The sequence below is a fragment of the Rhinolophus sinicus genome, linkage group LG02 (assembly GCF_036562045.2).
Source record: "Rhinolophus sinicus isolate RSC01 linkage group LG02, ASM3656204v1, whole genome shotgun sequence".
Classification (NCBI taxonomy): Eukaryota; Metazoa; Chordata; class Mammalia; order Chiroptera; family Rhinolophidae; genus Rhinolophus; species Rhinolophus sinicus.
Window position 1 is genome coordinate 93,495,154 of NC_133752.1, and position 12,147 is coordinate 93,507,300.

Sequence of the window (12,147 nt, forward strand, 5' to 3'; positions counted from 1 at the left end):
ATCTAATGGTTATCAGGTCCTAAAATGATCTGTGTAGTGCTATACCAACAACAGGGAAATAAAAACCTAATTATGGACATGTGGCAGAAATGGAGCTTGAGTAAAATCAATTAATTAGTAACCTGGAACTGGAGATCTACTTGTCTGTCTTTAACTAATATTATATAGGGCTTAACATACGCCAGGCACTATGCTCAGTTATAACACAAATCATTTAAGCTTTATAGCAAATGAAAGTAGGTACTATTACTATCTCCATTTTATAGATGAGGAAACTGAGGCAGAGCGAGATTGAGTTAGCTTGGCCAAGGTTACAACCAGTAAGTAGCAGAGCCTCCGACAAAAACAGAAGACAAACAAACTGACTTAAGTCTGAATTACTCAGAAAATCTCTAAACCCGTATTCCATGCCTGGCTCAGAAGTTTAATGTTTGTTCAATGTAGTCCATTTTGTGGTTTCACCGGCAAGTCCTGAATAGAAAACAGTTCCCCTAATTAGACAAAATAAACTAACTTCTGGATGGCCCAAGAAGTGAATAATTTAGAGTTATATAGCCATTTTAAAAAAAATAATAATAATCTCTATGTCAAAGGTCATGAGCACTGAATGCTGAAAGTTCAAAGTCTAGACAATCTCACAGCTTCTAGCAAGATCTCACATCCACTCTTGGCTCCTGATCTAGGGTGGGACCCTGGTGTAAGCTGTGCAGACTTCAGCATTTTCACCTTTGTGGGGTGAGTCAGACCCTCTGCACCATCCCCTATGAGATGTTAACACAAAGCAATGAAACTCTAAGTCTGTAATTCTTTTGATGAAAACATCATAACTCATCTAACTTAATGTGATCCTTTTAAGCAATCAACTTGGAAAGATCAGCAAAGCTATCAACTGCCTACAAATATGTTCAGAATCCCTCTTTGGAAAATACTTTCAGAGCTGCCTAATAACCATCCAAATCACTCAGTGCCCTGACTTCAGCACCTTGTTTTATACGAAGACACGAGCCCATCCAATACACACTTTCCTCACCCACGCACCTCGAAATGGCTTTTCACTAAGTGCCCAAAACAAGCTTTTTACCTTTAAAGTTAACCTAACATGTGGACTATTGAGAGGCACTGTTGTATGATTACCAAAAATATTACTTGAGCAATATAATTGGACCAGCTACAAAAATTCAGAGGCCAAATGCTCTGAAGAAGACAACTGTCATTTAGCAGTACGAGTTATCGACATATGTGGAAAAATCAATAACTTTCCTGTCTAGCCCTGTCTTACACTTTGGTTTGTTCCTTGCTGTCTCAGCCTCCATTCAACAGTAGTATGTTCCTAAGATTTCCCCTGAGTAGAAGGAACAGCAGGAAGAGACGGTTCCTTCCTCTCTAGTTTATGGGACTTTTAGAAAGCTCTTGATTATCCGAGTTCAGAGATAATGTTCAAAAAAATATACGCTATTTGTATTATGGAATACAATCAGAATCTCTCTGGGACATCTGCTCGTGGTCAAGTGACCTAACTGGGATTATTTCTGTCACCCATGCAGATGATGTCTGTAGTACGATGTATTGATCAAGTACATTAGCCAAAGGAAAAACAAAATAATCATCCAACCTTTGTTAATCACTTATGTCTAATATTTGGGCTGCTTCTTTGCCTAACAAGCAGGAAAATTCTTAAGACCAGAAAGTTAGTAAAGACAGAGAATGTCCAATCACAGAAAGGATTTGCAACGATATCTGGTGACTGCCATGAATCCCATTAAACATGGTATAAACAATAACACTTTGCCTGTGGTCCATTTTTAGCTGGGCACCCCATCAAACACTGGAGGAGGAGGCCAATGAACAAGGAGGCTAATTCTAAAGCTAGGGCAAGCGTGATCTTTGCCCCTGCAGACCTGCCGAGAAGGACCATTGGCTTACCAACAATGATTCCAGGTCTTCTGTCCATCTCCACCAGATGAGGATGGACACCTTTGTAAGCGGCATCGCTGACCACCTGGGTGTTCTTCCTCACTCGCTCTGTCACAGGGTCATCCACGACAGGAGTGAAGCCCCTCCCCTTGGTCTTTTCAAAATCTTCATGATATTTTACCTGAAAAAAAGGGAAAAACACTATTAACTCAAACTGAAATTTCCTGATTGTTACATAACTCACAAAATTTTAATATGACAGCTGTCGCGGCACCAGCTATTATACATCTCGATTATTTTCTACTTTTCCAAATACTCCAAAAATAACGTCTGAAACTTCAACTTCCTAGTATTAGGAATCAAGTGCGGTTTTTCATCATTATGGTTAGCAGCTCTTTCAAATTATATATAAACCAGCATGTCAGTAAAAATTTAAATGTATGTATATATGTGTGTGTGTGTGTGTGTGTGTGTGTGTGTATATATATATATATATATATATCCTGGTTACTCTCTAAAATGTACTAACTTAGGTACAAATTAATTTCCTATTTCTTAATCTTTAACATGCAATAAAATGATAAGCTATTTCCACACAATTATTCAAGAAAAGAGTATTATTTAAAATTAAGAGTTACAAATAATTATATATATACAATTTTTGTGTGTAATTACAAAAACTTACATATACTTCAAAATATACATTTTCATACTCTGAAATTGGAATAGGGTTATTCAACTCTGTAAATTATCATAGAAAGTACTGAATTGTACACTTTCAACGGGTAAACTTCATGGTATATAAATTATATCTCGTTAAGCTGTTTTTAAAAACATACATTTTTTTAAATATTCTTTGCAACATGCAAACACACCAAACCCTGTCTTAAAATTAATTGGAAATAAGTCCAGGCAAATAAATGTGTTTCATAAAATGCATTTATAGTAGTCATGTTAGAAATAAAAACACACCCAAAAATCTCTGAGAAAAATTATTTTATTAGACCGAATATCTCCATTACATTTCAGTGTAATTAAAGTCTCCCCAAAAAGACAGGCCCATCTGCACTTCCATGCTTTGTTAGTTATCCAGATTAATGGTGAACTAATGCCGTCAGTACACTGGGTGGTGTCGTTCCTTAGTACATTTTAGTTGTGAGCAGAAGGATCTGGTTGGTTGTACCCTACCATTGAAATATGATTTTGTGCTTCTTTGACATGTCTCAGACCAGGTGTATCTAAAATCAGACTTGGTCTACCTTTCATCTGTTTTTGGTCCTGAGTATATTTTACCTGCAAAGTAAATAGTAGAACATACTTAACAATAAGACAATTATAGTAAAAAAAAAAAAAGCATTACATAACTTTTCCAAGCTTTTCAAATGAGTGAAACATATACAACATATTATAAATTATTTCCCAGGTAATCTGTTCAGTGAATTAACATTTTGTTTTAGAAGAGCAATCCAAAATTTTACTCTCAAAGGTCTCCTTTAAAGACTACAGTAAAAATGACCTAAATCTCTCTATCGACTGAAAACAAATACATAAATAAGCAATATCCACTAACAATGCAGTCTGTAAAAGTGGTTACCATACTTAAACTAAATAGGGAAAATCCAAAACTGAACAGAACCTGAATTTATTTTTCTTTTTCTGTATTTCCCCATTTCCCACCATAACACTATTAAAGAATACAAACCAAGCTTCCCTCTGTTTCCTTTTATTTTTCCCTTCCGTAGAGGACAAGAAACAATGAGGAACAAATCTAGTTTCCTTCTAAGCAGCTACAACTTAAAGGTAATTTAGGTAGAATTCAGTCAGCATCCCTGGACAGAAATGCCACTATAGAGCTATAAATTGTAAAATCTAAATGCTGATCCCCAGGCTCAGAACTCTTCTTGACAGACCAGGTATATCTGAACACTGCTATTTGTGAAGCTGATTATGTACGAGATAAGGCTACCAATCATTGCAGACCTGAGTGCACGTGTGCACTTTGGAACTGAAGCCCTGACATTCACTAAGAGAAAGCATACAATCCACATAAGACACTGACATGCACCATGGGACCTTAATGAATAACTGATTTCTATAATAAATGTACATAAAAATTTTTTCCTAGAAGTCCTTACTTTGGAGTAATGACTCAGTTCTTATTTTCCTTTGCGGAGAACATTTAACAAACCACATTCAAGAGACTACATCTGAAAAACGATAATTACTTAACGCATCAAAGACTTTATCACTTTCAAAGACACTGGCTAAAATAACATGAATCATTGTTTAAATGAACATAACATAGTTTAAAATTAAACTTTAAGTGTAACTGTTGGTCACATCAGGAAATATCAATGAAGGGCTGCAAGAAAACATAAATGTGTACAGTGGCAGCTTTTGGAAGTCATCTGAAATAACACATGTACTTATTGCATATACCCCAAATGTTTCTTGAAAATAGGTTTTGTTTTCACAAGCAAAAAATAGGATTGCAAGTAGTAAATGATTAATGAAACATCCTTTGTGATAGTCCAAAACGAATAGAACCAACTTGCCGAACTAATGTTTTCTTGATTCTTCTTTACTCTTTCCATTTCCGGAGTTACACTTAAAGCAGTAGCTCTTCCCAGCTGACCTTTATAATAAACCTATCATTTCAGGGAACAAAAAATAGAGTATTGTGAATCATTTCAACTAAATAAGAGACTCACAGTATTTATTTTAAAGAGCTAGCCAAGGAGAAGAAATTATGAAAAAAGAGGGTGCTATCAGAGGTCTAGTCATACTTAAAATGCTTGCATCTTAAATCAATCTATTTTAATTCATCCCACAGCAGTGAGTCACTGCTAATGAAATAACTGTGAATGTACTCAAATATATGGGCATACCATCAGTAAAGCTATAATAAGCATTTTATCACAAAGGAATATGATAAAAACTGTCTTCGTGGATATTACTTAAAGGCACTCCTATCCATAGAGATTGGTATTAGACTATCATGGTTTCTCAGTGATTAACTGCGGCAGAATTTTTTAAAGGATGCCCTCAAATAGGTGATCATGGTCATGCATAAAAAGGCCGGCGTGCCTCCCACTCCTCCATTCCTCCTTCCCTTCTCAACAACCATGCCCCTTTGTGAGAGTAATGGAGTCACATCAAGTGTGACTCTAAATACATCAGGAAAAGATGAGCATCTACTTGTCCAAAATATAGTTGTTAGGAAAAGTGCTCAACAATAACCTGCCTCCACTTTACAATCTGGTCAAATGACTTGAAAGGTTTGAGGGATATAAAATTTCTTTGGACCTAACAGATTTCCAAATTTCCTCTTCCAAAGAACCCCATCTATATGTTAATGACTTTCAAACAGGATTCTCTCCGTGAACTATGTCCATGGATTACATAAACAGAGAGGAGTTAGAGCAGGCCAGGGGTTAGTGTCTAAGTGAAAACTGACAGCCCTAATCAAGTGCCCCTAAAACGGGCCTGTCCCGTGTGACCTATTTAGCCATGCACGCTTTGTAATGTCTCCCCAGACACCATCCAATAATAATGGAATAACAGCTGGGAGTGGGCTGGACAGGCTAGAGAGTAAGAACGTACACAGGTAAGGCCACAATGCCAGGAGCTCCCACTGTGTCCCTTTGAGGAACCACAGCAACCATAAACATGAAGAAGAGATAACAGAGATAACACAAAAACCTGCAGACAAAAATCAAATGAGGAAAAAAAAATCAAATGGGCATGTCCTTGGAAACTCTGGTGCAGGAATGCCTGGCTGGACCCACAATACCTAATACCCTGAAACCTCTCAAATAAACGTGTAGTCAGTTGAGAGCAGAATTCAATATCAACTCAAGGTCATGGACAGTTTGTAAACATAATCCTTTCATTGACAAGTTGACAATACATTTGATATCATAAGAAAGAAGTTGCTAAGATCACACATTGCTGATGTTCCTCTGGTTTTCCTTAACTCTCTTCAGCTCTGGTAAGTCAGAAATGGTGGTGGCCTGTCTGATCTCTCCTTTGTATTTTACCTGTGGAAGATAAATAAGAATTTTGATAGACAGCAGACCCAAATACCACAGAGGATGAACCTCAAAATTAACTCTATCGTTTTATACATTTTTTCCACAATTGATATGTATCAACCTTCCTGTTCACATCTACCCCGGATTCTGATTCATCTGACTTAGCAGGCTCAAGTGTTGGTTGTGCTTCTTAAAAATGAATTTTTAATAAACAATTTGCTGTTAAATATCAAAACTAACTGCAAAATGTCCAGGATGAAAAGTAATGGAAATATAAGGGGTAAACATCCAAATGAAGTCATTACAAGAGAACAACAGAGAGGCCGCCATGGCAGCCTGGGAAGGCCAGTGCCTTTCTTGCTGACCCTAGGGCTTCAATTTTCAAAGAAAGCTAAAGGGGTTGGTGGGGGAGCAAAAAAGATGAAGGGATTAAAAAGTACAAACTGCCAGTTATAAAAATAGTCATGGGGATGTAAAATACAGTATAGGGAACTAAATCAATAATATCGTAGTAACCAGGTATGGTGACAGATGGGTACTCTATTTATCATGGTGATCACTTTGTAAGGTATATAAATGTCACATCACTATGTTGTACACCTGAAACTAATATTTTATGTCAACTATAATTTTAAAATTAATTAACTTTTTTTTTTTTTTTAATTCTCAGGAACTGGGAAATCTATCTTATTCTCCATGACTCAGTCAAATTCCACTCTTATAGGTACAGGATAGGTGATAGAAATCCTAGGTGAAAATTCACATACAATGTTTCCTTATTTGATATTCTATGTCCTCATTATTTTTACTTTTATTATTCTGGAATCTCTGTGAGTTTGAGGCCAAGATGGTTTTGTTTTCCTACGGTTGGTGGCTAGAAGAATACTTAGCGTGTATCAGGGGCTTAATAAATGTCTGCTGAATAAATGAATAAATTCAGACAAAGAAAATGAAAGAAAAAAAAAAAGCTAAAGATCCCTCACTTTAGAAGAAGGAGGTTATTGTTTAACTTGGTAAAAGTTCCATTAGAGGGTCAAAAACCTGGGAAAAATAACTATGGGGGGCATTTTTAAAAGGATTTTTGAATTCCAGGAAGCTTGGGTTCAAATTCCAGCTCTGCTCTTATAAAATGTGGGTCCCTGGCATGTCCTCTGACCTCCCCAAGACTCAGTTTCCCACACCTACAAACCAGGGAAATTTTGCCAACCTCATGGGTTCACACAAGACATTTTGTACAGGGTGTACATTAGTGGTACCTCATGACCGTGAATTATCTTTGCTTTATTAGCAATAGATTACTGAATGATCGAATAATGTTTTCTGTTTTATTTATAAGGCCCCCTGCCCTGACATTATGTCTTAGAACCCCAATCAAGCCAGCTCTTCTTTTCCCCTAATCCAGTAGATAATTTTTTTCTTAGAGTCACAACAGACCCACTGCTCTCCAGGTCCTTACCTGGATATAGTCTTAGAGATTTACCAACTAAACTATGAGGTCCATGAGGATAGGAGCTGGGTCGTATCCACCTTTGTGTACCAGGATAACGCCTGGCGCATTGGGGTGTTTAATGAAGATTTCCCGAATAAATAAACATGGCTAAATTACGAAAAGACATCCCAACTTTCCTGGACTCACATGGCAGGGCCACAGTTCATGACTTTCCATATATGACTGTGAAAAGGACCATCTACTACGTAGAGGGTTCAGGGCTTTCAAAGAGCGTTATGGAGAATAAAAATATGTAATGTTTGATACAATATGAGAAAACAGACACAACTTGCCGTGCTCAGCTGCTCCTGGTTCCTCCTCACTCTCTCTATCTCTGGTGTCATGCTTACTGGAGTTGCCTTGCAACATGGTTCTTTGTACTGCAGCTGGGAGACAAGGTGCAGGATATTGTGAGGTTACGGGAAGGAAACATGCACCCACATACTGGATCAGATTAGAAGAAACGTACAGAGCCACAGAGCATTCATTAAACTCTTCATTGGGGCTGCTAAGGGACATCATATGGATCCCAGACTAAGCTTTTTCTTGTCCAAATGTTTTGAATTCCACCTTTGAATGTTATTCTTCCAATTGTATCATGTATTCAATCCTATCAGTAATAATAAACAATCCTTTCTGCGAATTCATTTCTTCATAGCACTAAAGCAACATTTATCAAATTACCATTTTATACTTAAAAAGAATCATTCTGCACTCTTTTCATTAGAAAGGAGGCTCACACCATTCCTATGCTTGCAACTTAGTGACAAATGGTCACCATATAAAGAAACCCTGAACCTCAAAGTTTCCTTCTCTGCAAACTTCCAATACGGGAAGGCCAGCCCTCTGACCTAGCAGTATGGACGTCTTCCTGACCTACTGCATAGAGGTAGCCTTTCCTAGTCAGGGGATCAGACCCATCACTTGTGGTCAGCTCTCATAGCAATTCCATAACATCCTAGGAAATCAATGAGCATCCAACACAGAGAAAAAGAATGGTATGTCCATCAAATACATTTTTGACAGGCAAATGTAAAATTCAAGGTTAAAATCCCATTATAAGGAACACCAGAGGAACAGTCTCAGTGATTGTTTAGAGTTAAATTTAGTGTCAGGGAATATTTTTTTCCCTCAAGAAATCACCAGGCCTATGGGGCCTGCGGATACAATGGACTTCAGACTCCCACTCTCAGCAATGAATGTGCAAGTGAAGAGACATCTGGTAAGCTTGGAAAATAACTGACAAAGGGACAGGCCCCTGCCACAATGTGCAACTTTCTTTGTGCTATGGATGTAGTTTGAGAGTTTAGGCAGATTCTGCGTCTAGAATAACTGTCTCAGTTAAAGTGAGGAAAGGTCCAGTGTAATCTCTATTGATGGCAAGACACAAGGAGATCACTCTGGGTAGAGCCCAGAGAATAGCATTGTTGATGTAGACACTGTTATAGCCAATTTCTAGTGGATGTAAGTTTGGAGACATAAATCTGATACGGAGACTGTTCATACCTTGCATTCATCCATTTAAGAACATGCTAAGGGCTTTACAGATGAGATCGTATTTAATACTCTAGTCCCTGTGCTATAAATAACGAAACTGAGGCATGGAGAGGTTGGTGACTTAGAAAGGTTATACAACACATAAGGTCTGGAGCTGGGATGGAAACAACAATCCAGGGTCCATGCTCTTTATCCACTAGTCCATTGTTACTCAAATTTCCACCATTTGCACGTCACTTACCAAATGCCATTTCAGAGCACAACTGTACTGTCATTTATAGTATTATTTTTTCATTTAACTATTATTTTCAAATAAAGTTGTTTTTAAGAGAGTATTATGTTTCTATGATAAATTGAAAACTACCATGTTTCCCCAAAAATAAGACCTAGCCAGACAATCAGCTCTAATGTGTCTTTTGGAGCAAAAATTAATATGAGACCCGGTCTTATTTTGCTATAATATAAGAACCAGTATAATATAATATAATATAATATAATATAATATAATATAATATAATATAATACAATACAATACAATACAATATAATGTAATATAATACCAGGTCTTATATTAAAGTTTGCTCCAAAAGACGCATTAGAGCTGACTGTCCGGCTAGGTCTTATTTTCAGGGAAACATGGTAGTAACCTTTCTTTTTGAAAAAGGGACACATTAAGACAATTTAATCACTGAGTCAAGACCTGATCATTGGCAGGCCACTTAACAACACAGGGACACTCTGGGACTCCCACATGTCTCCTTATGACCTGGATCACTTCTTTCTCCACCACCATCTCGTGCCACCCTTCACCCCACGTACCCATCACACTAAGCCTTCTCCTCCTTGAACAAGCCTTTCATTCATATTCAATTTGCTCTGCCAGGAAGGCCCTTCCTTACGAAATCCACCATAAACCTTTATTAATTCTTTAACATCTCAATCAAATGTTACTCTTCCTCCAAGGGTTTTCCTCTCTCACTGGACACAGCTTTCCTTCTCTGCATTTCCACAAGACTTTGCAAGAGGAATTATTACTTATTATTAAATAAGATATTGCATGTAAAGTACTCAAAAAGCACAGCAAACTCCCAATAAATATTACTTATTGTTATAACACATAAACAATGCATAATTGTTATTTATTCCCAAGTCTGTTTCTCCTAGAGACTTTGAGAATATTCACAGCCCTTAACCTTAGAGTGTACCTCACTCATTTTTGAATTCTTCCAAAAGAAGAGCATTATAGGAATTTAATAACATGTTTTTGTTTTTTATTTTAAATAAACAAATGCATGTGAAGCACTGAGCTAGGTATAATACAGAACAAGGTTGTGTGAAATCTTATCTCCACCTTTCAAGAACTGGCCCTCCTGCAGTGGTATCATTGTCATGACACTTCCCCTGTATCAGTGTCACGCCCTCACTATATGATGCCAGGCAATAAAAGAGAAAACAATACTTAGAGAAATATGATCACACATTGCTGATGTTCTTCTGGTTTTCTTTAACTCTCTTTAGCTCTGGAGGATCAGAAATGGCTGTTGCCTGTTTTATCTCTTCTTTGTATTTCACCTGCATAATTTATTTTTAAAAATAATGTAAGTTTTATTCAACACAAGATTTAAGAAAACAGTTAAGAATTCTTCATTTGTAACTATCGCATACTTGAATTTTTATAATTCCAACATTAATTTTCCTTCAATGAGAACACAAATTTTTATTTTATCTGATACTTTCAGGATTCCTTTTATACACAGCACGACTAAGTCCATTTCTATTCACCTATCCATCACTGTAGGAGTTTTTTAATTAAAGTAAGCAAACATTGCTTATGGAAATTATTTTTATCATTAGGTAGATGCACCAAAAAACCTTGGAGATGATCTTAAGTAATATAATAATTTGTTATTTTCTATCCAAAATGAAGTTTTTATTTATTAATGTTAATTAAATTTTACCATGTATTTAAAGGCAAAAGTCAACCTGCATTACCTACAGAGTCTTGCGAACACTGCTTACCTGACTGAGAGCACTCAAATTATCCAGAATAAGGAAAAAAATAAAAGAAGAGAAGGGAGAGGTGGAGGGACATACTAAAAGCAAAGGCCTCTGTGTCCTGATCTCCATGGAAAAGCCCGAGGCAGAAAGCCAGCAAGTGTCTTCTACATACACACCATGTTATGTAAAGCCAACCTATACATCCTGTTATCCACTTCATTCAAAAGCTCCTCCTTTAAATTTATTTAGAGGAACATCTACTCAACAGATGGTAGTGCCAGTGTACAGTCATGCATGGGACAAGAAACAGCTCTTTAACTTATGAAATGTTTAGTGATGCCATCACATCAGGTGGTAATTTTAATGTCTAAAATTGAAGGGACGATTGGAGGATTGGATCCAAGAAAAAAGACACACATATGTATTTATATGTATGAAAATATAGGCTAGACTTAAGAGGCACACATTGAAATTTAACACAGGTCTACACAAAACCTATTTTAGGAATTACTTGGTAATGTTTAAAATGATTGAGGCCAAAATCTACGTGGACAGTCAAAAAAAAAAATGGTTCCTAAATATCTCAGGTATCATCTATGTCTTAGTATCTGTGAATTTAATATGAGTAATAATGCTAATATGAGTCCAGATCCAGAAGAGTTAAATTGAGAGTGCAATGAAACAGGCTACCCCTAAGTAAGATTCAAAAATAGTTCTTAGAGAAAGCTAATAGCTAAAAGGCTTGTACTTTGGAGGTGGAAAATGTCGAGATCTTTAAATGTTAGAGAATCGTATCTTGGTTTGACAGATCTAGCTAATCTTGAAAGGGCAACTTTCCATTTGAATACTAAGCAGGAGTTTATGGCCCAACCTCATAGAGATACAGAACTATGCATTTATTGTTTGCTAGAAGAGGCAGTGGGAAGCTGGGAGAAGAAATGATATACTGTACCACTCTGAGTGATTTTCCTCGGGTGAGAAGTTAAACATGATTAAAGATGAACATTTTTTTTCCCATACGACTCTAAACTAATCAAAATGGCACAGTCATTTCACTGTAGGCAATAGAACTGCATGCTACAGAACATTTATAACATTATATTCCAGTACATTGATGGGTACATTTCAAATATTATCATTTGAAAGTGAAGGAAACAAACATTTTACACTTCTCTGCCAAACTAATTTCTCTCCCAGACCTGAGTGCTGCCTGCG

At 36.7% G+C, this 12,147-nt stretch overlaps 1 protein-coding gene across 10 annotated transcripts in view; it reads right to left on the bottom strand.

The window, feature by feature from the left end:
• NEBL (nebulette) overlaps window positions 1-12,147 on the bottom strand; it is a 341,852-nt gene that overhangs the window by 28,512 nt on the left and 301,193 nt on the right. For 7 of the 10 annotated variants that reach the window (XM_074324852.1, XM_074324851.1, XM_074324856.1 and 4 more), the window contains 6 exons: window positions 10,414-10,506; window positions 7,731-7,823; window positions 5,862-5,954; window positions 4,470-4,562; window positions 3,103-3,207; window positions 1,924-2,095 (listed from right to left, as the gene is read on the bottom strand). In XM_074324852.1, coding sequence (XP_074180953.1) covers window positions 1,924-2,095; window positions 3,103-3,207; window positions 4,470-4,562; window positions 5,862-5,954; window positions 7,731-7,823; window positions 10,414-10,506 — 649 coding nt within the window. The remainder of the gene's footprint in view (window positions 1-1,923; window positions 2,096-3,102; window positions 3,208-4,469; window positions 4,563-5,861; window positions 5,955-7,730; window positions 7,824-10,413; window positions 10,507-12,147) is intronic. The other 3 variants (XM_019755983.2, XM_074324858.1, XM_074324853.1) reach the window with 2 other exon arrangements.